The 27,767-nt window shown below is 38.2% G+C and overlaps 1 protein-coding gene across 6 annotated transcripts in view; it reads right to left on the bottom strand.

Annotated features, from left to right (window-relative positions):
* The window catches only part of kazna (kazrin, periplakin interacting protein a), a 267,686-nt gene that overhangs the window by 172,418 nt on the left and 67,501 nt on the right, over positions 1–27,767 (bottom strand). For 5 of the 6 annotated variants that reach the window (XM_038305916.1, XM_038305915.1, XM_038305914.1 and 2 more), the window contains exon 3: positions 3,270–3,459. In XM_038305916.1, the coding sequence (XP_038161844.1) occupies positions 3,270–3,459 (190 nt within the window). Of the gene's footprint in view, positions 1–3,269; positions 3,460–3,553; positions 3,821–27,767 lie in introns of those variants that run through there. The other variant, XM_038305919.1, reaches the window with a different exon arrangement.

The raw sequence follows: 27,767 nt of genomic DNA, 5'->3' as shown, positions 1-27,767 counted from the left end.
CACAAAAAGATAAAATAACTAAAATAAATAAAAGTAATAAAATAAAATAAAAGCACTGCCCGCACAGGATAAAAATATGCATGTGTAAACATAAAATCAACATGTGTACATAAAATCAACATGTGTACATAAAATCAACATGTATACATAAAATCAACACTCTACATGGTGTTAAAAGCCAAAGAAAAGAGGTGGGTTTTAAGAAGAGTTTTAAAATGAGACAGAGAGGTGGCCTGTCTAATGTGCAGCGGCAATGCATTCCAGAGTTTTGGAGCTGCAACAGAAAACGCTCGATCCCCTCTGAGCTTAAGCCTTGCTTTAGGCACTGTCAGGAGCAGCTGATCAGCTGACCTGAGAGATCGGCTGGGAGTGTAGGGGTGCAGAAGCTCAGAGAGGTAAATTGGGGCAAGGCCATTCAAGGCTTTAAAAGTAAATAAAAGAATTTTAAAATGAATCCTAAAATGGATGGGCAGCCAGTGGAGTGAAGCTAAAACAGGTGAAATGTGCTCGTACTTGCGTGTGCCAGTTAAAAGACGTGCAGCAGCATTTTGAACAAGTTGAAGACGAGCAATTGAGGACCCAGCAATCCCCACATAAAGTGCATTACAGTAATCCAGCCGAGTGGTCACAAAGGCGTGGATTACTGTCTCAAAGTGCTGTCTCTGAAGGACTGGTTTGATCTTTGCCAGCTGCCTTAGCTGGAAATGAATAAATTGTAAAAGCCCCTTTGCAGTAAATAAAATTCTTCCCAAAACACTTTTCTGGGAAATCCTCCAGTACTGAATACATCAGAGTACCACTGTTGATGCCTCTTGTTTCTTAGCCCCTGATTAATACAGGATATATATATATATATATATATATATATATATATATATATATATATATATATATATATATATATATATATATATATATATATATACCTTGGAAGGATTAAACATTGAATGTCCCTTAAATTCCTGCTCAATACCATGCTCTTTTTTTCATGCCCCCGTGTCAGTCTAAAACATCTGCCAATGTTCAGAGATGGAGTTCAATCACAAACCACTCAGTCATGATTACTAGCTTTTATTTGGTATTTCAAACACCTTGCTGGATGGCACACCAGCCTTTTAAAAGAGCACCATTCAAATCCTTCTAGAGGGCACTGGCTTCTTAGCTAAGCTTCTGCTCTCTTTTAACATTAATCCTGACCCCCACCCCACCCAATAAAAATGTTCACTGGAATGAGAATTTCCAATTTCTGCTATAAGTGGAAACCTACATTTGATTTTCAAAACAATTTCTTTCACAAATTTTGCTTTTCTTTTTTACACATTTTTTTTAAGTTTTATTATAATCACTATGACTAATATTAGTTAAAAGCCTTATATCTTTTTGGCTTGGAAAAGCTGTAAAAAGTCATGATACCAGCCCTGTAAAGTGAAATAAGCATGTTTCTATTTCCCTGCAGGGTTTTATCTAGTAGATACTTAATGGTAAAAACATACATTTACTATGTCCTGATGTGAAATATCTTTGCACTGAACAAGAGGGTTCTAATATTTTAACAAGAATAAAATTCTCCACAGAATATCAGAATAGTTCCATGAATAGTCCCTTTTTTACATCACTGAAGCAAATGTAACATGCAAATGCAAACCCCACAGGCAGTAGGAATGCAATTAAAGTCAGCTGGTTTGCTAGACAGGTTAGTGCTGCATGTAGTGAAGGGACAGAATGTGCCCCCAGCACGCGTTCTCTTGGGGTTTTTACTTTTACCGGCTGTGCAATGAACCATCGACCCTTACCACACACCTCCCTTCCCAATCCACGCAGCCTCTTGTGATGAATTACCTTAACCCCCTTTCCCAGTCATTTATGCTTTACGTCCAAAGCTTGCAGGAAGCTGCTAGAAGAGAATGGGGGTTGAGGACAGATTGGAAGAAGTGGGTGTGAAGTGGAATGAAACAAAAGATATATTGACTTGGACACAAGAAGATATACAGGACCCAGAGGTCAAACAAAGACATGAACCAGCAAAAATTTACTTTTGCGCTAGAAATGTGAATATCTAGGAATATTCTCACAGATGTGTGTAGTATCGCTGCATAATCTCCTCATCTCAGGCATCATTTCAGTAAAGCCAGCAAGCAGAAACAATGGATGGTGACATCAGTGATCAAAACCCTCCCAGAGGAATGCTCAGCGTCCCTTTCACTAACACACACATACACGCACACAAACACTGCTATGGAAACAGCAGGAATGCGAATGTGCATCACTGTTAAAGGGATAATACGCAGCACACAGCACACTCAGGAAGAGACAAAGCCGCTGAAAACAGAGCTGACACCACTCCAAACTGCCTCCCGATCAGCTGTGTAAGACGACCAGTGTTCACTTTCTTCCTGATTTAAAAAAAGTAAAGCAAGGGGTCATTAGAGTACTCCCTGTCAGTATAAAAGGAAACCTACCCAACAGTTTCAGCATGTAGGGAAGGAAATACCACAGGTCTGTCAGGGAGCTTGATCTTGGAAGTGTGAGAGGGAAATGTTTCAGAACAGCAAGCTGCCAAAGTGGACGGGCCATATCCGATCCTTCAGTCCACTGTACCAGCTGACTGCTATGGAAACAGCAGGACTTTCTGCATTAGTGTGCATGGTAGAAGTTTAAAGAAGCTATTAAACCCATTCACCTACACACTGATGAGGCAGAAACAGTTATGCATCAATAAAAAAAATTTCAATACCATCTGTTATACAAAAAGTTTGAAGAGTAAGAGTGTCAAGAAACAATGGAGAAAGCGGGTGCAGTGTGTATATATTAAGAGGACACACTGGGCAGACATTCAAAGGGCTTGGAAACAGTAACCCACAGCAACCCGAAATCCAGCCCTCTCGTTTGCCTCTCAAAAGACACCGGTCCTCTGTCAAGCTAAGGGAAAAGTAGAGCACAGAGTGAAAAGACGCTGTAACTTTACCCACTCTGCCTCTACACAAGTGCACCACCCACCCCCTTAACTCCCCCTCCCTTCCACCTCGAAAGTTCAAGGGGTTAATTATTCAACATGAGAGTGCATTTTGGGACAGCTGAAAGTGGACACAAGTCAACAGAGAACGGACACATTTTCACTCAATCCATCCACTCTCTCACACTGAAATAGCCACTTTTGCTTATGAGTGGGGGCACTTTGCAAGCTCTATCTGGAGGGCACTTATTGGCTCCACATTCTTGCCACCTCTCAGCACACAACTCGGGCAGGCTGCACTCACAGGCTCGCTTACCGTTGTGGTTGTGCTGCACTGTCTCCAGCATGCTGGCGGAAGAGTCCGTTGCTCCCAACTCAGCCAATCTGCGGCTGGTGGCGCTCAGCTCTGACCGCAGGTTGGTCACCTCCTGGCTGGCCGACTGAATGGCCCCATCGATGCGCTGGGCCAGCTGCTTGTTGTCATCCATCATTTTCAGGATTTTTGCCTGGGGGACAGAGGGGAATCCAAACACGATGTCATGCTGACAAGTTGACCATTTCCTGTCTAGGAATAAAATCCTTCTCTTTCAGTTCTCTCACTCTTTTGTTTATGAAAATGTAAACTTAAATCCTCAGAGCTGTTTGTCCTTTCCAGTTAAAGAGACGCATCTGGCTCAGGGGAAATATGTGTTTGCAAGAGGGAGTATACGTTTCAGCAGAAACGGTGTGTGTGTCAGTGTGAAAGCATGCCTGTGTGTGTGTTTCGGAGATCTCCGTAGCAGCATGTGTGCATGTGTGTGTCTGAGAGCCAGCACTACCCCAGTGAAATGTGCACCCCGCAGCTGACTGTTGAAAGGACACAGAGCACTGAGAGATGACAGGAACGTTTTTAAATGGACTGTACCATTTCCAGAGAGTGTTGAGGGGGTAAAGGCTCTTCCGTACATATACCATGATGTCCGGGTTCCAGAGCACACCTGGTTTTAGGAGATAGTTTTGAAGGTTTTTCTCTTCCACTATAGTCATTCACAGTATGTCCTATAATGCAATCAGTAATACCATACAACTGCTTCTCTGTCTAATAAACATACCTTCTGCAGTGGCTTCATAAACAGAGGAATCATTTGTTTTTACGAAGGAGGAGTTGGGATGAGAAAAAACAATAACAGCTTAATAATAATAAAAGCTTATATATATATATATATATATATATATATATATATATATATATATATATATATATATATATATATATATATATATATATATATATATATATATATTGTTAAGCTTCTTTTGCAGTTGTAACGAAACTTTAAATTGGACAGATCAAATGATCCATTATAATCAAATATTTGTTTAGTTTTTTAATGCATACTTGTATAGAAGTTATTTTCTATCACAGTTTATCTTAAAAAATTTTTGAAGTGTTGATGACAAAATAAACTGCAAACTGTAAAAATCTTAATTTTTTTTTTCACCAAAGATGGCCAATAAGCCTTCAACACATTGTCATTGTTTGTGTGAAAGACTCGAAGAGACCAGAATGAGAATAACAGTTATAAGGTGAAAGAAAAAATTGTTATATTAAGATCTAAGATTAAGATATTAGACATCAAGTAAGTAAAGGATGATTTTTTAAATACTTAAATATATATATATATATATATATATATATATATATATATATATATATATATATATATATATATATATATATATATATATATATATATATATATATATATATATATATATATATATATATATATATATATATATATATATATACATAATTTCTCTCTGTATTTACGAATTTCTTGCCTCAATTGGAGCAGACTCACTGTGGATATATAATTAAAAAACAAAAACAAAAAAACAAACAAAACCAAAACATTGTTTCAAATAAAGCTACAGAAAACTCTTTGTTCATTTAACTGTGGCTCATGTGGAATTTATCTGGCTATATCAAATAATATACTTTAATTTAGATAAATATTCCTTTTTTAGTTGGTTAAATTATTTTAAATATTTTAATAATTAAGTGTTATATAAATATCTAGCTCTAATTGCATTCATGTATATGCTTTTAAAAACACACACTTTTATGCTATATCTAAGCTAAATCTGTAAAAGAATGCTAGTCAAGATTGATATCATGAATGAAGGAGCTGAATGGTTCTATCATTTTTCACTGAAGCATTAAAAGGTTATTTTTAGTCATAGGCTCACTGCCAGCTTCTTAGCCATATTTAACACGGAAGCTCATAAACATATCAGAGCCAAATGATTTCCTTACAAGTGTTCCAAAAGACAACCGAAGTCAGTTAAGCTGTAATCTGACATTAGGCTGACAAAGCATGCACACTTCCTCAGCAGTGCAGCTGAGGAACCCATGCTACCATGTGGTGAGTGGAGGTTAGCCACCATGCTGTTTAAGCTGGGGGAGCGGGTGATTGCTGCATGCTCCCGGAACTTATTAGTCGCCTGAGGGGCATTGTGAGTGAGACTATGTGCCTGAAGGTCAGAGATTGAGATCCACAAAGATGACTCTTCTGATAAAAGTTAACGGACCACCAACTGCAAGAAGCAAAGGAGATGAGAACAACACAAACACTCTTACAACATTTATTACACCTCCCCAGACATACTCCACCCATAAGTGAACATCAAGTTGTTATTTATAGAATACCCTGGCGGTGTGTATGATACATTGGTCATAGGGGAGGACAGGCTCAGACACACACATGCAGACAAAAGGGGAGCAACATACCTCCCATCGATGGGTTAATAACCCTATGACCATCTTATATTCATCACTGAAACTTAGGAAACATAGACCCTTTTATGTTAGAAATTATTGTTGCCTTGCAAAAGGATCCAAACATTCATACCATTGTAGCCTCCTCTTATTTAAGAATAAAAGAAAAGATGGAAAACAGTTTCTAGAACATACTTTTTCCCGCAATTACGCAAGTGATACTAACATATTAAAAGTAAATAGTTTTTACCCAACTCTGCTTTCCCTCTTCCAATAAGGCCAGATTAATGGAGTGTGCATTGCGTATTTGTGCCTCAATATTGTTCCACCTATGGTTTTCTGCTGCTCCTCTAGACCAACTGTGAGGTTTTATGCTGCTTATTTAATGCTCTTCTTGCAGCCATATATCAGTAGGATTGTAGTTGTCCCGCATCGATGTATCAAACTCCTATTTATTTTCTGTCAGGCTACAGGGGGCTGGTGCTTATATCCAGTAGGTAATGAGCGAAAGGCAGCATACACCCTGGACAGGTTGCCAGTCCGTTGCAGGTCAATAGAGACAGACAACCATGCACACCCTTTGGAGTCACTAATAAACTTTTTGGACAGTGGGAAGCGGGTTACCAGTAAGAACATGTGGAAAACGTGCAAACTCAGTGCAGAAAAACCCTTTGGCTAGGAATCAAAGCTATTTAAGACCTTCTGAGGCAACAGTGTTAGAGTCTGCAACACCATGCAGACTGTGCAGTTGTGCCGCGCTTTCTTCATTCTTGGATGACAGATTAAAGATTTGGCTTTTAATGTGATTGAATCTTCGACACAAATCCTTACTGGCATGTTGGATCTCTTAATACACAAATACACAGTATATAGATTCGGATCTTATTAAACTGTATTAGAATATAAGGGTGAATACATGACGGCTATATTCCCCATACTTGTAAGGAATCAAAGACATGCATCCTTTGGTCCCAATTTACAGATTAGGTAGTTTATACAGATATTCTTGGTGTGATTTAAACTGATTAACAAGCACAAAATACTGCATTTTGCGTTCCTGTCTGGTCAAAGTAGATCAAACATTACCATGTAAGGTTTCTGTTTGAAATAATGTGATTTAAAGTTATATATTGTCTGTGAAAAGACCAGTAGATATGGATTTTGGTTCAGTTTTGTACAATATCCTGCATATATTCCCAACTATCAGTGGAATTTAAAAGAGATTTCTAATTAGAATTAGAATTAGAATTAGAATTCAACTTTAGCAACGAAATGTGGTTTGCATCTATCCAGAAGTGCTATACAGGATTTAAATATTATTACAGGTGTATCTACAAGCAAAAAGTAATAGTTAGGGACTGTAAAAGTCATGTATAAATATAAATATGAATGTGGGAGCTACATGCACAGATTATACAGAATATACAGGAATGTTCAGAAAAGGATTATATATGTATTAGCGGATTTATAATACAAGATAAATAATGGCAGATAAGATTTACAGATTATATACAGATTGTACACAGATTGTGTATGTGTGTGAGAGGAACAGTCCATGGTATGTGTGTGAGTGTGAGGACAGTCCATATGTTATTTTTGTCCTTAAAGTTGTGTCAGGAGGCATTCAGGAACATGACAGCTGTGGGAAAGAAGCTGTTCCGGTGCCTGGTGGTTCTGGCCGTAGGCTTCTGTAACACCTTCCAGAGTGCAGGAGGGAGAAGAGTGTGTGTGCAGGGTGAGTGAAGTCCTTGGTGATTTTCCAGGCCCTTTTCAGACATCGCTTCCTCTAGATGTCCTTGATGGTAGGGAGGGGTGCGATGTGCTGGACAGTTTTCACCACCCTCTGCAGCGCCTTCCGTTCGGCGACAGAGCAGTTCCCGTACCAAACTGTAATACAGTTGGTGAGGATGCTCTCACCTGCGGTAGAAGTTCGTGAGGATCTCTAAGGACAGGTGGTTCTTCCTCAGGGTCCTGATAAAGAAGAGGCGCTGGTGTGCCTTCTTGATGAGCTTGGAGCAGCTGATCGTCCAGGTTAGGTCCTCTGAGATGTGGACTCCCAGGAACTTAAAGCTGTCCACACACTCCACAGTTATCCCCTTGATTTGGATGGGTGGGTGTAGGTCAACGCTCCTCCTGAAGTCCATAATGAGCTCCTTGGTCTTCTCGGTGTTCAGCTGCAGGTTGTTTTTGTCGCACCATTCAGCCAGACATTCCACCACCTCCCTGTAGGTGTCGTCTGCAAACTTGATGATGCCAAACTTGATGAGCCTTGGACAAGTCTGCAGTCGTGGGTTAGGAGAGAGTAGAGGAAGGGACTCATCACACAAACCTTGTGGCACTCCGGTGTTTATAATGGTGGTGGATGAGCAATGGTTGTCCTGCCGAACATGTTGGGGTCAACCGGTCAGGAAGTATAGCAACCAGTTGCACATGAGTGAACTGATGCCATGGTCCGTGAGTTTGTTAATGAGTTGTGATGGGATGACAGTATTAAATGCTTAACTAAAGTCTAAGAACAGTATTCTGGTGTAAGTGTTCTTGCTGTCCAGGTGAGAAAGGACAGTGCGCAGTGCTATGGAGACTGCATCCTCTGTGCTTCTATTCTGCCTGTATGCAAATTGGTGGGGGGGAGACAGGATCTGAGGTGTGCTAGGACCAGTCGCTCCAAGCACTTGGTGATAATGGGGGTGAGGGCTACCGGGCGGTAGTCATTGAGTCTGGTTGGGTTGGAGTTCTTGGGGATTGAGACGATTGAGGTAGACTTGAAGCAGGTTGGCACCACAGCGCGGGCCAGGGACAGGTTGAAGATGTCCGTCAGCACTCCTGCCAGCTCCCCAGAGCACACTCTGGGGACACGTCCAGGTATGCCATCAGGACCCTCAGCCTTGTTGGATTTAATCCTGCACAGAGCTGCCCCTACACCACTGCAGAGGAGAGTCAGTGGCTGTTGGTCTGGGGTAGTGGCTGCCTTGGTTGCAGTTTTTGTATTCCGTCTCTCAAATCGCGCATAGAAGTTGTTAAGCTCGTTGATGAGGGAGGCATCAGAGGAGGTGGGGGCGGTATTGAAGTTCTTGTAGTCTGTGAGAATCTGAAGGCCTTGCCACATATGTCAGGGGTCGGAGTTGGAAAAGTGATCCTCAACCTTACCTTTAGTGTTTGTAGTGGTGTTTGGCAGCCCTGGCTGCACTGTAGGTCTGCGCATCCCCTGACCTGAACACGATATTGGAGGCCATCAGCAGGAGACGAGCATCTCTGTTCATCCAGGGTTTCTGGTTGGGGTCCATGGTGATGCGTTTGTGGGTCGTGACACAGTCAATTGTGGTGGAGATGTGGTCGAGTACAGATGAGGCATACTGATCCAAATTTGTGTGGCAGAAAGTATTCCAATCTGTTTTCCTGAACCGGTCCTGAAGAACAGCGTCTGAGCCCTCTGGCCACACCTTTACTGTCCTCACAGTAGGTTTCACACATTGGATGAGTGGTGAGTACTGAGGTGTGAGGAACAGGGAAAGTGCACAAGTAGGTGTCTACTTCAGGTGAAGTAGACACCTACTTGTAGGTGAAGTGGTCTACTTCACCTACATCATATTCTTTTACTTATTTACATGAACACTGTTTTAAATGAAGCTTAGGTAGAAGTTCAACTGAAGAACCTGATTACTTACCCTCATCCGCCTCAGACACAAGCTAATGGGCTTTGAATCACACCTCCACGAAAGCCCAATCAACATCCAGAGTTCATCTTAGGCCCCGTCCACACGAAGACGAACCCTGGCCTAAACGCACAAATTTTTCACCACTTTCATCCACACGAAGCCGGCGTTTCGGGGGTCTGTAAACGATCTTTTTTTTATTCAGCCTTCAGAGTGGGAAGATTTCGAAACGCCGTTTTCGCGTTTCCATCTTTACGCTCTAACCGCATTTTTTTTTTTACACGCATGCGTCATAGCGTCGCCTCTAAACACACATGCGCGACACAGTATCACAACAACAATGGCGCCGTTGCTGCTAATGCTACTCACCCTGCTGTCGGGCTTACAACAGAATCTTCTTCTTCTGGAATATCTCCAGGAAGAACAGAGCAATATCGACGACATAGTTCAGCACCTTAATTTGACTTAACCACGAAAATGGACCCGCAGGGCAACCATGTATAAATATTAGTGCGCATGCCCAACATTTCGTCGCTTATTTTTGCTTTGGCACCACAGCGCCACTTACAGGCCTCGCATACATTTTGCAGCGTTTTCATGCATTCGTGTGGACGCTCACATTTATTTTACGTCTCCGTCTTTATGGCAAACGTTTTGGAAAATATCAGCGTTTCGTGTTCGTTTTGAATTCGTGTGGACGGGGCCTTAAAAGGTCTCAAAATCCAAAACTCAGTCTGCCACTCAGCCAGAGCTCAAGCAGTAGTTTAGATATGTCTGATTTCGATACAGATGACCCCAATTCAACCCACCTCCATCCCCGAGGTGGGGGGAAACATCCCTGTTCTTTACTCCTTTTCATGCATATCAAACAACATTCAGCACTGATGGTTCCTGCCGAGGTCTGAGCACCAAAGACTAAAGTAATTGTATCAATAAAATTCTTCTGTCTTTTTCTTTCTGTGTGAGTTTTTCAGATTGAAATAATTATAACAAATCCTGTTTATCTGCTATGTGCTTTCATCACTACAAAAACTAAAAAAGGTGATTAAAAGCTTTTCCTTTGAGGTTGATTTGTGCGGTTGATTCTAGACATCTCAAGCCTGTGTGTATGTACTGGAATCTAATGCATTGTGTTAAACACATAACTGGGCCTTTCCAAAAGGTGCCTTTCTGAGGTCTTGAATATGTCTGCTGATCAATGAAGTGAATCAGGACATGCAGGATAAGTAATTAGTGGGTGTGCTGGGGGCTTTGGATTTGCATTTGAAAAGTGGAATCAGAGCTCAACCATTCTTTGTTGTGCTGCAGCCAAAGAGGTCATACAGCAAGTCTTTTGCAGCCAACATTCCTGATTTAACTTGTCACCTAAGTCAGAGAAAATATTTCCTTTAGAAGTCTGTATGCAAACATTTTTTTGCATGGTTGATCTTATTTGTTTACTAATAGTAGTTTATTTATGTTGATAATGAATAAATCAGTTGGAGAAGTATTAATTGACTCCGTCTTTGCTTCCAATAAAAGCAAAAAAAAAAACTAGTCGGTAAAAGAAAAAGAGTATTATGACTTGTGTTTTAATTTATTCTAACACAATGGATGTTAAAAGTAAATTTCACATTTAAAATAAAATAAAACATTGTCTGGAAGAACACATCCAGATAAGTAGAACAACTAGATGCGTTTTTAGCTTTTGATCCAAAACCTCACTGTTTTGTGATCAAGAGTGGGTAACTGTTAATATGGCGCTTAATGGCATGGTGGAGGTAGAGTTGTAACTATTGCTTTTAATATCACTTTAGTATTACAGGGAGTCTTTTATTCTGTAAGATTTTACAACAAGCAACATTTTCTTTTTGTTATTACTACTTTAGCTTAAACTCCCTTTTTTCTACTCTTGGTGTCATTTTTCCTTAAGAGAAATAGAGGGTCCCTTAAAATTCTATTTTAAATGGTCTTAAATTAACTTGTGTCATGACTTAAAATTAAGTAATGCTTTTTAATAAACTAAATAATTGATTAAAAAGGCTTTCTCAGTGTCAGTGATAGCAAATGAAAAAGCCTTCAGATTGTATTATCTCACATCAGCACAACAGCTTTAGGCTAAATACAATTATCACTCTGAAGTATTGGATTCAAGTTAATTAAACAGAATCACTGAAAATGTGTAAATAAAGTGTACACATGCAGAACTGTTAATCTGCCCTTTCTGCAACCATTCAAAGCTGGGAGTAAATGAGACACTATGGCCAAAAGGTGGCACTTTGTATTCTATAAAGAATGATATTGCATTTACTGATTTCCAAAGATACCTAGACAACAGTTTGTGTTAAGTCATTCTGACTGTGCCTCTGCAATGCAGACTTCATGGGCTGCATCAGAATTACCTGCTCACTGAGAGCATCTGGATAGTTGGTCAGCTATAGTAGGTAAAAAAGATGTTGCAATGCAGGACCATGCAAATGTAAACATTTTCTATTTTTAACCATCAATCATTGAAAGAAAAAGGGTTTATGGATCAAGTAGAGGGGGGATATTGAAGTTTTTTGCAGAGCTTTATATTTAGTTTCTATCAAGATTATCCTATTAGATAGACAATGTTGGCACAGAAAAGTCTCTTTTTGATCAAATCAATTCACAAAAAACTACATAAGTGTGGGAAATGTGAGAAACATATTTTGAATATAAAAGATGGTCTAAAAAAGAGAAACAAGCAGAGTAGAAAGAGATCTTCTCCACCAAGATTACATATTGTATGTCTTGTTTCTTTTATCAGCAGGGGTCTATAAATCCTTTTGTAAAAGGGCACAAAACAGGCAGAAAATATCAAATGGAGCCCGCTATTTGGTCACTGCAATTTTTACAAGCAGTTGAAAGATATTTAGTGAAAAGCGATTTTTTTCCCCCCTTTCCAATATGACAAAATTATTATGGTCCCAAATACAAAGATGCATTTCAATGAGGTTCATTCTTAATCCAATTTATGCAAATATAAAAGGCCATGACAGGCCAGAGACTGCATCAATTATATATTTCATGGGCCCATTCATAGTGCTTCTTGTATATTTTTTCCCTTTTGTTTTTGTTTTTTTCTTTTTCTTGCACTTTGGCACCATACTGTATAACAGTCTTGGTGTATTGGTAATAAATGTATACAAACTTACTTAAATACCTATTAAATACTCTAAACATAATTTATCATTTAGATTATGATCTTTGATTAGGCTTGACCATAGTTGTTCATAAAAAACTCATACTAAATAACAGAGATTAAGGCTCTAAAACATTGGTCTTTATTTAATTAATCTACATAATCTGTTTTGTGAAATGAAACTTATTGAAATTAATGAACTATTTCATAGTAGTGTAATTTATTGAATGTGTTGGGATCTGGAGCTGTACCACCTTCCTCCAGCAGAGTGCGCCGTGGATCCTCCTGAGCTGAGCCTTCCAACACACCTGTGGCGCATCTCATCATCAGAAGTCCAGCGCTATATAACCTGCCTCCAGACCTTGCTTCAACGCTGCAGTGTTGATCTAGTTTGGTTAGCGACCTGAGCCTAGTAACCTGAGAATCTTAGCTATCTCTTGATGAGATCAGATTCTAATTCTTCCTTGTTTTTTGCCTCACAGGAATCCTGTCTCTCCCTGAGGCTCTGGATGAGCTTAACCTGCCGAGCCTGCCCTCGAGAGCCAAACCTGAAGACTCTTCTGTGGATTCCCTTGCAGCTCTTGGCTAAGAGCTGGAAACTCAAATCAAGGTCTGCCCTCAAAGTCAGAAGTAAGACGCTGAAGCAATTATTGGACTCTGCTGAACAAACAGTCTCTGGACCCAACAGTTTCCTCTCTCAAAGAGAAACCCGGATTCCTTCAAGGTATTCCTCAGAAATATCAAAGACTCATAACTCATCAGTCCGTTTGCTAACATCCCTGCAGACTCCAGTGAACCTGCCCCCTGATCAGTTCCAGTTCCTGTGCAATATACATGTGCTTGTGATTCAATAAACTCTGTTAAACTTTTTATCCAGCCTCCGTGTGTGTTCTGCCTATTGGGCTTGCTCTGAAACCCATCATGACAGAATGAGTATTTATATAACTGGGATTGGTTGAGAATTGAGAACAATGAAAGTCCTGGATAGATATAATGATCTCATTTAATATAGTTGTGGACAGGTTGGCAAGAAGTGGTAGGAAAAACAGTGGTGTACCAAATTGTGAAAATTCGGCAGCACTGAGGACCTCAGTCTCAAAAATTTCAGTGTAATGTTCAAGGAGGCAGAGCAACAACAGTTTCCTAAAAACAATCTAATTATAAACTTCTATTTTTTTTCACTCAAAAGTAAACCTTTGTTGATATGTCTTTTGCATTGTGTTAAACCAAGGTTAGTCTTTTCTGCTGTTTTGATGTAGATAAACCATTTAAAATCCAGGCAATAGGAAAAACATAGATTCATGTGTCCTAATTTTTTTCTGAAAGACCAAATACATAATGAGTTGTCGTTCTTTTTTTGTTTGTTTTTTTGTTATGTCGATCTGTGTACAGGACTCTGGACCCACAATTCAATTCTGGTCAGTTCTTGTGACAAGGTCAGGGTTTTGTACCCAAGTCCAGATGGCAGACACAGATGTCACTGTGTTCTGTTATGTTTGCTGCACGATATCACAATCTTCATTCCATGAGTTCAGCCTTTTGAAACCATAACCTTTGCCGACTTGTTTGGGCATGTTGTTGTAACCGAGATTCCAGCATCAGCCTATTGTCACAGTGTATTTCAAAATGCCAGGTACCAGCAGGACACAACCAGCAGGCATTTGTAAGTCTGAAATGAAACCCCTATTAATGTCAGATTCATCTCAGATAATGCTGTCTAATCCTGCAACTCCTCCACTTGTAGCCTTTACTTGTAGTTTTACTTCAATGTTTGGTGCTTGGCAGCTGTCTGATCTCACTATTGCTGTACTTATGAAACCGCCTCTTATAGTAAGATTCTTCTAGACCTTAGAAACAAATGAAAAATTACAAAAAAGAAAATATCAAGTTTATCAAAAATAAAGGGATTAAAGAACAGAAGAGAAAAAAGTCACTGAAATCTTACAGTCTAAAAAAGTTTTTAAAAACCATTTCTAAGACTTTAAGTCTTCAAACTCCAATGAAAACCTTATTTAGGTTATCTTTAATTTAAAAAAAAAGTTTGAGGATTCAAATAATTATAAAAAGGAATATAAGAGCTTTGTACAAGAGATAATAGTTTTACCTATATGCTGAAGATTAAAAATGTTAAGCAGCTGTGAGCAAGACTGAGCTTTAGATATTTCTAATTTAATGTCCACATGAAGTGGTACAGGCCAATACATTCATACAGTCAATACAATGGCTTGCCTTGAATTCAGCAGTTAAAACAAAAATTGCAACACATTGGAAAGTGAATATTTTCCATGTAAAGATTCTAGCGCAATTCTAGTTCCAATTTAAAAGTGTCAATAAAATGTAAGCTAAAAACAGCCAACTGGGTGGTGATTCACTGATTTTATGTTAGAATGTTTTACCACAACTATAAAGTACTTCAATCACTAATAGTTATAGACATGGGGGAGAGCATGAATGGAGAATCAAAAACACCACAAGCATTATAAAGAAGAAATATGCTGCAAATATATTTGGCCAAACCAATGCTACTCTTAGCCATACACCTTGTATGGGCTGCCTATTCATTTGTGACATTGGCGCACGTTGTTGCCTTTCTGCAAAAAGCTTTTAGGTTCTTGGTGTTTGCATGTTCTCCCTGCGTATGTGTGGGTTCTCTCTTGGTATTCCAGGTTCCTCCCACAGTCCAAAAAGATGACTGGTTGATTGACTTCTCCAAATCGTCCTTAGGTGCGAGTGTGTGTGTGCGTGGTTGCATGTCTTTCTGTTGCCCTGCAACAGACTGGCGACCTATCCAGGGTGTAGCCCACCTCTCGCCCGTAGATTGCGGGAGATAGGCACCAGCACCACTGTGATCTTAATAAGGACTAAGTAGGAGAAAATGGATGGATAGATGGGCTTTCAACTTCCTAACCATTGAATCACACAGAAAACAATTACCCCATTTACACTAGCCTTGAAAAACCGTGCCGAGACCGGTCCGAGCTCAGTAACTGAGATAACTTATCGTGTGTGAATGGAAAGCAAACTGAACTGAACGGAGCTAGACACAACCGAACCAGGATAACTGCAGACCAGTTCTAGAAATGGGATCGGCTCAGTTTTTCCCTGGCTCGGTTCTCTGATAACAAGAGCGCATGAGCAGAACGCGTCATCTCAGTCTGGCTGCACATCGCGATTCACAGTCCATTCCAGTAGTTGGCGGTAATGCCCCTCCAGAAACAGAAGAAGAACAACTTCTTCTTCAACTATAAACAACAATTGAAATCTTCTCCACGCAACATTTTAAATAATGGCATTTTAAATAATAACACCAAGGTACAGCAATAATAATCAAGCCTAACTTTCTGAATGTGACGGGCGGCGCCATTTTGATTTGCTTGATTCCCTCCTTCTTTGTCTTCTTCTTGTGTTTTCTGGCAGTTGGCAAACAACTTTTGGTGCATTACCGCCACCGACTGCTTGATTTCCTCCTTCAATACTAGCAGTAATACCGCAGATCGTCACTAGGAGGCGAGGAGTCGAGGAACCGAGAAAGCGTGATGTGTAAACGGTCGTCAGAACCGAGCTCGGACCGGTCTCGGCATGAATCAGTTTTTCAAGGGTAGTGTAAATGGGGCTTCTGTCAAAGGTATTGTACTTAGACAATTTATGATGGTCTGTATTACTGTTAAAAAATCAACTACTGTTTAACCAGTTGCAATGTGTGTTTGTTTACAACACAGTTATTCATTGTCAGTCAGACACAGATGCACACACAATTCAAACTGAAAGTGCCAAGTAACAGTCAAGTTTATTTCTGGATTCAGCAAGGCCTTTTGAAGATGGGTTCCCTTATACAATATGATGAAAAAGAGTTAAATCCAATCCTTTTATGTCACGATTTGTATGGAGGTTGGTAGAGGACCCAAATGCATAGACCAGGAGGCTGATGTGAATGTTGTAGATTTAATTAGTAACTGAGGCAAAATCCAAAAATGCAAAGAAACAAATGATTAGAAACCATCAAGGGAATCTCACGTAGGGGGGCAGAGATGAGGAAGCAACAAACAACAAAAAGGAACCTGCAGTGAGTGACTGCAGAGGAGGAGTATATAAGGGGAACAGAACAAAGGATGGACTAATGAGCTCAATAAGGAGCAGGTGTGAGTGGAACTAACTAGAGGAAGTCAAGGGGAAAGGAAACAAGCACAAGGGGGCAGCAGAGAGTAACTAAAGACTGCTTGAATGTAATACAAAATACACCAAAGATCAAGAAAACAAAATAACTAATGACTGAAAACTAAAAGCTCAGAGTCCTAAAAGGGGAGAACCATGAAAATGTACAGGTGCTGGTCATAAAATTAGAATATCATGAAAAAGTAGATTGATTTCAGTAATTCCATTTAAAAAGTGAAACTTGTATATTATATTCATACATTACATACAAACTCATATATTTCAGATGTTTATTTTGTTTAATTTTGATGATTACAAATGACAACAAATGAAAATCTCAAATTCATCATATCAGAAAATTAGAATATTACTGAAGACCAATAAAAACAAAGGATTTATAGAAATGTTGGCCAACTGAAAAGTATGAACATGAAAAGTATGAGCATGTACAGCACTCAGTATTTAGTTGGGCCTCCTTTGGCCTGTATTACTGCAGCAATGCGGCGTGGCATGGAGTCGATCAGTCTGTGGCACTGCTCAGGTGTTATGATAGCCCAGGTTGATCTAATAGTGGCTTTTAGCTCTTCTGAATTGTTGGGTCTGGTGTATTGCATCTTCTTCTTCACAATACCCCATAGATTTTCTATGGGGTTAAGGTCAGGAGAGTTTGCTGGCCAATTAAGAACAGGGATACCATGGTCCTTCAACCAGGTACTGGTAGCTTTGGCACTGTGTGCAGGTGCCAAGTCCTGTTGGAAAATGAAATCTGCATCTCCAAAAAGTTGGTCAGCTGCAGGAAGCATGAAGTGCTCTAAAACTTCCTGGTATGTGGCTGCGTTGACCCTGGACCTCAGAAAACACAATGGACCAACACCAGCAGATGACATGGCACCCCAAACCATCACTGACTGTGGAAACTTTACACTGGACTTCAAGCAACGTGGATGAAGTGCCTCTCTTCTTTTCCTCCAGACTCTGGGACCTTGATTTCCAAAGGAAATGCAAAATTTACTTTCATCAGAGAACATGACTTTGGACCACTCACCAGCAGTCCAGTCCTGTTTCTCTTTAGCCCAGGCAAGACGCTTCTGACGCTGTCTGTGGTTCAAGAGTGGCTTGACACAAGGAATGCGACAGCAGAAACCCATGTCTTTCATACGTCTGTGTGTGGTGGTTCTTGAAGCACTCACTCCAGCTGCAGTCCACTCTTTGTGAATCTCCCCCACATTTTTGAATGGGTTTTGTTTCACAATCCTCTCCAGGGTGCGGTTATCTCTCTTGCTTGTACACTTTTTTCGACCACATCTTTTCCTTCCCTTCGCCTCTCTATTAATGTGCTTGGACACTGAGCTCTGTGAACAGCCAGCCTCTTTAGCGATGACCTTTTGTGTCTTGCCCTCCTTGTGCAAGGTGTCGATGGTCGTCTTTTGGACAACTGTCAAGTCAGCAGTCTTCCCCATGATTGTGTAGCCTATAGAACTAGACTGAAAGACCATTTAAAGGCTTTTGCAGGTGGTTTGAGTTAATTAGCTGATTAGAGTGTGGCACCAGGGGCCATCAATTTTGAACCTTTTCACAATATTCTAATTTTCTGATATGATGAATTTGAGATTTTCATTTGTTGTCATTTGTAATCATCAAAATTAAACAAAATAAACATCTGAAATATATGAGTTTGTATGTAATGTATGAATATAATATACAAGTTTCACTTTTTAAATGGAATTACTGAAATCAATCTACTTTTTCATGATATTCTAATTTTATGACCAGCACCTGTATGTAGTTGTTCTTTTAGTTTCAAAGCACAATCACAAAAATAAATAGTCACTTTTTTATTTTCTGCTTTTAAAACCTAAATTCAAAAATAGATATTGAACTACAGCGAAACAAAATGTTTTACTTTGTTAAGATACTTGATTTCAAGACCTAAGACCTGCAAAAGTGGGGGGTTAAACATGGGCCATTTGTTAAAAATGTTATATTTTATATAAAGTCCTTTGGCTGTAAATTACTTTGTTAGACTTTTGTCTGGAATACAAACAAAGAGGGAAATAAGCACAAATAAGTGTTAAGGATGATACACAGGATAGCCATTAACATATTTTAATAATTGAGGGTTAATATTAGCTTAAACGTAGTGTTAGGCAAGTCATTGCCAACTTAGCTTTGGAGACCAATGTAGCTACTAGACAGCTGATAAGTCTTTGGCAGAACATCAAGTTTTGGCAAATGATGGATTTTTCTTTGGCTGCAAGACTCAATAAATCAATAATTTCTTTAAGAGTGTTAGAGGGTTTTTCACTGAGCACAACTTTTTAGGAAGAAGCAACCATCTGTAATGTTTACATGTATGTGTTTACTTTAAAGTCTAGATACAGAACTGAGGTCAAGCTCGAAAAATGTGGATCGTTAATGTAGAGGAAGTCTGGCAGCTTCCAGGAACTAAATGAGCTCTCTCATGAACTTATTAAGTATACTTAGAAGAAGGTACAGAGGCTAGAGCTGCTTTCTCAAGAGTTTTTGGTAGAAGAATTGCATTTCTTAAAGTTATTGAACACTGACCTCAGAGTTAGAGCAAACTTGGAAGAAGTTGTCTTAACTTGCAATGTAAAATAGTCAAGCAGATCTCAGAGTTTGTTGGGTCAATTGTTTCACAGTGATGTTACTGCACATGAGTCATAGAATATGGAATTAAAAAGTGGAAATAATTACATATGTTTAAAAAAATCTAAAAAATACATTGGATTACTCAATGCCCTGATTTAAAATGCAGATTTCATTTTTTTATGAAATGCATTTATTTATTTCATGATATATTTATTATGTAACTATGTCTGTTTTAACCCACCATACTTGGTGCATGGCTTTCTAGCAAATGCTACAAAACCTTTTTCTACGTCTCAAACAGTTTTTATTTTAACTTCTTGGATATTGTCAGGTTTCTTTAACTTTTACTGGTGAATGTGCAAGTATTGGCAGGACAGTCAAAAACCATGTTAAAGCATGCCAACAAGCATCTTTTAGTATCGAATCAATACAACAAATGACTTCACAACTGTGATTTCTGTTAAAACTATTTGATAAGAGTCTTTTACATTAATCATATTTTCTAAGTTCCAAATACAAGCTTTTTTCAACACTACTTAATGTCTTCCGAACTTGTAAAGCTACAATTGTTTGAAGTAATTATAGAACTTATAGACTTGTGCTACAATTTTCAATGAGTCTTTAATTTGTTAAAATACTAAAATCCAGTTGTAAGAATGTTCTAACTGCTAATCATCACACTTAAAAATGCCCAAAAGGAATGCTTGGTGCAACAGGACTTATAGATTGCAGACAGGAACTAGTTGCTTAAGTAAGTTTTACTACAAAATACAGGATTTGTCAAATCCTTCGAAATATTTTCAAAGGTGAATGTGTCACATTCTGCAGACATCCCTAGAATTACCTTCATTGTTCAACACCTTGAAGACTAATAAAAAAAATATATATATATAAAGTTTTATTGGTTTTAATGGTTTTAATAGCAAATTTTATTGATATATAATGTGTCATTATTCAGACAAAATGTCAAAGTTATAACTGTTAAAAAATACAGTAGATGTTGTTGAGAGTCTAAGAATTAGTATTGGAAATTATTAATAGTAACACTGTCTATCATTAAGAAATAACGTTCATTCACATTAAGTTTTTGAGAAAAAAAATTTAAGATTCATTCACTTTTTTTTTTACTATAACCCATTTCATAATACTGCAATATGTTTTTTTTTTTTTAATGAATAAGGTTAATCAATAAAAAAAAAAAAAGGCAAAATGTTTGCACTGCAACATCTCTGAAAGCAGGGAATTACAAGAGTTGGAAAGTGTATGTTTTCTTTCCAAGCATCATCCTGTAAGATCTTTTGTCAAACAGTAATAAACATTTAGAGATTAGTGATCTTGGTCTGTGAAGGAAAAAAATGATCTAAATAAAAAATAATTCAAAGAAAAGTTAGGGCTGATGAAAAATGATCCCATAATACTCTGGTTGTTTTCTCATCAAGCAAAGCTCCACACAAAAGGAAGCAAATTATTTCAGCTCAAAGTTTTTGCTTGGGAAAAAAAATTGCAAATTTCTGTGTTTAATAATAATATAAAGTTCCTTCAGAAGTGTTGGTCGACAAAACAGACAGAAGTTTTATGCAACACACTTTTCAGCTTAAAATATTTTAAAGTGAATGTTATTCTTATAGCAGGCTAAAGCATTAGGAGTTAGACATTTGGGAACAAAAAGGTCACAAGTATCGAGTCAGTCAATACACTTCTCATGTACTACCTAGAGAAAATTGCATCGTCTCTTTATATGATAAAATAATTGGTCATATTTTGTTTGTAATTTGGTGCAAATAAATGCCAGGGTGAAAAAATAATAATTTATAAAATCTTAACAAAAACTTTTGTAACTGCATCTCTCTTACAAACGGGAGATATGTCTTCATTTTAGTTGTGGAAATTAATAAAACTATCGTTGTCAGTTACACAGTAAATTTTGAAGGGTTAAAGTAACACTTTAAGAGTGCTCGGAATTAGTGTTAAATTAGAACTCTCCGTAGTGTATATTTTACTCCAGTTGTTGTTGTAATAACTCTGAAAGAATTAATGTACTTTGACACTGCATATTCAACACTGTGGAATTTAATGTGTACAAGCCTGAGTACAACTGAGTAGGCCTACAATTAGGTCAGATGTGTGATATTGTACCTATAAGAGCTGTGTTGTTCATCAACTAAGTCAAAGTTTACCATCATGAGCGAACTTACACATTAGCAACACTCCATCAGTCTCTGTTGTATCATCAGGAAGCATACAGCAATTTATTTGAAATAATTACAGTGTGTTAAATTAAGCGATGAAGTTTATGTGCCAAAAATGTATGCCTTTTTCTGTTTTTTTTTTTCCTACCAGTTCCTGAAAGATCTTAGAAAAATTACAAAACTATGGACTTGGTGATATAAGATAAACTATTTTTGACCTGGACTAAAGATAAAATTTTTAAAGCTTTCTGTATATTGACAAGAAAATATACAAGTGACTAATTCTCTGTGCAACAAAGACATAATGCACACACAAACAAAAATTATTACTAAGGAAAATCTTACAATTAACACAACAAACTAATAGTTTTTTGCATAACTAAAATGAGAAAAGAAAAATACCTAAATACCCACTGGAGACATAAAAGCCCAGATTCAGCCAAAATATATGGAAAAAAGTATTTTTAAAAAGAGGCAGTTTTTATGAAAATATTTTATTCTGTCAAACGTATTTCTAGGTGAAAAGGCTCTTTTTTCACAATTTACCGACCTCAAATGATCTCTACACAAAACGATCACTAAGGCTGCTAATGTATTTGATGCAGATAAAAGTAATTATTGTTAATTTCTTATTGAGCAAAAGCACTAAGCCTGGGCACATTCTTTAGCAGTAATGAAGGGAATATTGATCCCTTTTCTACATTCCATCTTTAATTGGGTTTTTAATGAGGATGAGAAACCACCTCCTGGAAATTAAAAGAAATTTGCCTTAAAAAAATAAAAGGATTTTAAAAACTGTTACATCATACTAATTAATTTAAAATCTTGACTAATACATTAAATAATACTTAATCTATATTGTTCATTTTTATTGCTTTTGATAAAAGTAAGGTGGTTTCTGACAACATTATTTTTAAATCAGTTAGTTTGATTTAGATGCTGACTCATATTCTATATGCATAGTTAGTCAGGCGTTGCCTCACTGCCATACAGTATATGTAACATGAATTTAAGAATTTTTAATAAATAACTTGAACCTGTGCTTTTTAGCATGAGAGGATGGTCTACAGTAGACAAAACAACTTCAGTGATTTATAAAAACCTATGTTGGGTGAACAAGTGTATATTATTTACTGTGGACATTTTTTTTTTATCCAAAAAAAAAAAAATTGTTCAGAATCAGACATAGAGAATCAAAGAGATTAGGGAGCTTAACATTTAAAGTAATGCTTGTAATTTTTTCAATGTGTTTCTTTTACACTGAAGCAATGATTACTTTTTTGACGGGGTAATGGAATAGTAGGCCGTTCAAAAGGGGAGCGTTAGAATGATTTTAAGGACCTTTCACTGAGGGGCGCCAAAAGAAGAAGAAAACATTTGTTCCACAAATATAAAAAGAAAATCCAGCAGTCAAATAATCTTCATGTTCTCCCTCATTTTTCAGCAGTAAACAGTGAAACAATACATGAATGTATTGACACCCCCTCTCCTGAAAAACTGCAATGAATTGTTTGGTTCTAAGGAAGGAAGGAAGGAAACGAACGAACGAACGAACAAACGAATGAACGAACGAGCTAACAAATGAACAACAAACCGTTACAGAGTAATGAATGGAAGAACAGACAGACAGACTGATGAATTAAGTGAAAGTTATAATATTTAGATAAACAAAAGCTAATTGCAGGAAATTATCTCTGAATCCAGTGAAAGTTACATTTTTGCTTTGTTTCTACCTTTCCATTTAAGTTCAAGCTGAGTATCTGTAATTAAAATCAGCTCACCGAGATGAGCAGCAAACAAGCTCCCAGAAAAAGGCAACTGATACAATTGTTATTCTTGGCACTAGTGGCACTGAATGTACTCTCAGATCAAAAATAAGATACGTGGATGTACCCATGTAAACCCAATGAGTTTGTACATACAGATATGTTCTCCAATCCAATCCTGTCTGACAAGGTGGCGAAGGATAACAACAGGAAACTGTTACTGGAATAACGTTTATCCTTATCCTGTCCTCACCAATTTTCTCTAATCTCTTGTTCAATTCACACTAAGCTTCTGTGCCCATTCTGCTGCCTTCATGTGGCCATTCTTAGTGTGAGGGAAATGCTGATGGAAATGGCAAAGAATTCTGGGGGGCATTATAAAGCTATGCATAAGTATGCTGCCATGTTAAGGTCCAGGGCTAATCTGAAGCAGGAAATTCATTTGCTGAAATTAAGATATAACATTCTTCCAAATAAGGAAAGCTGGATATTAAAACCTGTCTTAGGTGTGTTTGCCTTAGCAGACATTGTAACCTTCAAACCAAAATACCACTTTAAAAATATTCAAACAGAATCCCTCAGTGGTATTTTATTCATGGAGATCTGAAATACGTACATCTGCTTTTATTCCAATTAGTCACGCAAACGCCAAACATTTAGTTCAGTTCAAAAACTGAGGCCTACTTATCAAATGAAAATCCATGACAAACATAATTAGCCTGTCATATTAGCTTTTTTATGATGTCTTAATAGAATGATTATATAAATAAGGTAAGTAAAGTATAACAGGAAAAAAATGTGTAAAAGAAAATCAACAGCATCATATGGATACATTTTTCATAGGCTTAAAATTCAAACTCGTATCATTGTGGCTGATAAATTCATTTAAGGTGTTTTTAGATGTAGAAATATATTTGTATTTAATTTAATAAAAAAACAAGATTTTTAAATCCAAAAGGATAATAAATGTTGTTGTTATGCCTATTATTTGGGTTTCTTCATCAATTTGTTTCAGATGGGGTCTCTTGTAATGATGCTTGAATAAGCACCCGACTAAAAATACTCTATTGTTGTGCAATAGTCCGATGAACTTGATGGTCAGGGTTTTCCCTGCTGTTCTCCATTTTATTAAGAATTTAATGTACAGTAAATTAATCTCGATTTTATTAAGAATTTAATGTACAGTAAATTAATCTCCATTTTATTAAGAATTGAATGTACAGTAAATTAATCTCCAGAGGTTCTACAGATATTCCTACAACAGACCCAGCCTTCTTTATTAGCTTTTAGATCTTCTGCAAGCCAATTCCTCTGATGCTGCTACCCTGTCACTCTCCATCACAGAAGATATTCAGTATCCTCCAAAAAACACAGATGGACCTAAACCTCCTCAAATAGTTGGCCACAGTCTGTTCTGTCTCTTCTTGTACATGGGGTCATGGTTCTCTGTTCTAGTCTATTGCTAGCTCTATTTTCTAGGTCAGGGGTCGGCAATCCGTGGCTCCAGAACCCCATGTGGCTTTTTAATGCCCCACTTGCGGCTCCCTGGAGCTTTTTCAAACATTTATGAAAATGGAAAAAATTAGATTTTTTTTTTGTTTGTGTTTTGTTTTAATATGGTATGCAGGAAGTCAAACAAAAATTCATTGTTTTCCGATTATGTAAAATGTGTTTAAAACCTTTTAAACAATAAATGTAAACATTTCTATAGATGCAGATTTGCATCATAGCCTGCAACACAAGTTTCAGCGTGGCGCGGTGGCAGGCAGGTGTCAGGAATCCAGTTTGTGTGGTCCGTAGTTTGTGTTTGTCTCTCCCTCCACCACCAAGTGGCGCCCTGTCCTCGTTGTTCCTCCCTGCACACCTACTTCTTGTTGCATCATTATACTTAAGCAGTGGACTGTCACTACCTCGATGCCAGATTGTTTGCCAGTGGGTACTCTAGCCAAGCTGAGTTTAGCTGAGTCTAACTGAGTCTTTGTTTCACTGAGCCTAACCTTGTTTTGTCTTTGCCTTTTGGCAGGAAGTCTTCCTGCATACTGGATGTTTGGCCTTCTCCCCCCTGGAAGCATTATCTGTGTTCATCCAAGTGAGAGTTTGCTCCTCTGGATCCTACGTATGTCTACCTGCCCACTCTCCAACGAGTCCCCTTTTCACTAGATCAACTCACGCTGACTGGATTCGAAGCGAGAGAAGAACCCCCCAAAACGTGAGTCCCTCACTAGCATTATCCTTATGGCATCCAAGATTCCCATGGTCCCTGAACTAATCATTGTGATATCCTCTCCAGACTTTCTAGTTCCTGTTCACCAGATCTCTGAGTTCTAGATCCAACCCCCTCTACCCTTACCACAATAAACCTATTAAACCTTTGCCTTGCTCTCTGAGTGGTTCTCTGCATTTTGGGTCAGATCCTTAAGAAAATCATGACAGCAGGTGGCTATTGTGAACTAAGCGGCAGGTGCACCTTGGGCCATTGATTCCAAAGGGAAAAAATGAATATAGCTGATGAGAAAAGAGTATTTAAAGCAGAATGGACCTAATAATTAATTTGTTTGCTTTGTAACGAGAAGTTGTCAAATAATAAAAAGAGTCATTTGGAAAGGCATTTCCCTGTAAGGCATGCTAAATATTCAGCTAACCACCAAGTTGAGAGTGAGAGAAAAAGTGTGATGACAGTACTTCTGGATAAATTAGAGGAGCGCAAAGATTTATGAAGTGGATTGCATCACCGAATACCATTACTGCTGCTAGTTTTGTTGCAAGCATGCAAAAACATTCACAGATTGAACAGGTAGCGCTCTTATGCAGGTATGTGAACCTTTTTTTTCCCAAATCCTCAACATAAAAATAACACCACAAATCTGATTTCTTTATTGTGTTTCTATGATTTCATCAGTCCAATAAAACCTAATACTGTTTGGTGAAGCAGCAATTGGCAAACTCCACATGATGAGAGCTGCTCCTCCTTAAAGTCGTGCTACTATGGAATTAAAATTTAAAGAACCGAAAATCATACAGCAGCTCCAGGATAAACATTTAATCATGACTGCTTATTATATATTCAAGCCTAAGCAGCCATTGTTTTGCGGAAGCCGAGAGCATTCGTACTCTACTTTTCTTTTTTTCCTTTGACCTCTCGAGGTAATGACACAACTATCTTGTTATCACGTCTAAACAATTGTTTCCTCGAGATAAAAAGATAAATATCTCATTGTCACAGAAAACAGTTATTGATTTCTTGAGATAATGAGATGATTAACCTGTATGAGTAATTAATAAGTCTGGCCAACAGCCCTGGATTCCCAGTCCATCCATGTCTGCGGTGCCCATAGTTATGCAGTTGCGGTACCCTGTGTGCGCAAATTCTCAGTTTTTTTGTTTCCTTTTTCTTTTAAGTTGTTGCCAGGTCGTGGTGGACTCATTTTAGGGATAATCTGGACTCATTTTGGGGTTTAATGCATCTTATACCTGTTACAGGCGTGACACCAGTGCTGTTCAGAAAACACCCGGTGACAGAACATGGGTGCTAAGGCGCTGAAGGCATAGGTCTTATTGCTTATGAATCAGAAGTGGAAGGAAATCATCAAACCAACAACGTGGTCTCATTGCCTAAAAGTTGAAGACAGGATTATTTACAGAATTACACATAGACTGCCATGACTTCTACTTATAAATCTTCTCCTGCTGTTGTGGTATTGAAGGATGTTATCAGTTTAAACACACACTATTCATCAACAAAAAAACAGCTTACTAATGAGAAAAGAATCATCTCATTATCACAAGAAAACGGCTTTCGTTATCTTTAGATAATGAGAAACTTAACTCGTTTTCTGGAGAAAACCACCGTGAAAAAGTATCTGAGTCACAAGACCACTCTCGGCTTCCGTACTTTTTTTATAGTGGGCTGATACACTTGGAGCCCATGTTGCCATTCGAGGCATATATTAAGGGCTGGTTGTATTTTTGATTGTCATTTTTGATTTATACTCAATTTTGAAGTGTCGTCCATGATATGTAATTCCACGCCACAACGCAAGAGGGACGATCACAAACTAGCGGTGGGTCGAGATGCGGCCGAGGCGATGAGGAAGTGGGGACAAGTTTGTCCAACAAAGGAGGGACACGAGGGCGAAAAAGGTGGGGATCCAGGTAAAAAAATGGTCCCAGTGTCCTCGCTTCTTCTGGAGTCTTCTGGAGTTCCAGAAAAAGCAAAATCCTGTATGAAACTGTATGAAGGGATAGTTGGTTTTTTATGAGTTATCTCTTGAAATCCTTGAATTTGTTTAAATGTGTAACATATATTTGCTGTTCAGGTTCAAAGACAGCTTTCATCTCTTCCGTTCAGTATGCAACAGCCATCATCCTGAGTAGCAGTGGTAGTTTTATTGATGCAGCCTTTGAAAACCATTCTCCCTCAAAGAAAAACAACCAAGATGACAAGCTTTTCAACACTTTACGAAACACATATGTAAAATAAATGAGGCCAGTACAAAAGGCGTGGTGTTTGTTTTTTGTTGAAAACCCTCGAAGGAGCT

This window comes from Cyprinodon tularosa, unplaced genomic scaffold (assembly GCF_016077235.1).
Source record: "Cyprinodon tularosa strain WSP-4 unplaced genomic scaffold, ASM1607723v1 ctg57, whole genome shotgun sequence".
Lineage (NCBI taxonomy): Eukaryota > Metazoa > Chordata > Actinopteri > Cyprinodontiformes > Cyprinodontidae > Cyprinodon > Cyprinodon tularosa.
Note: the sequence above shows the minus strand (reverse complement) of the source record. Positions and strands in the feature narration are given on the sequence as shown.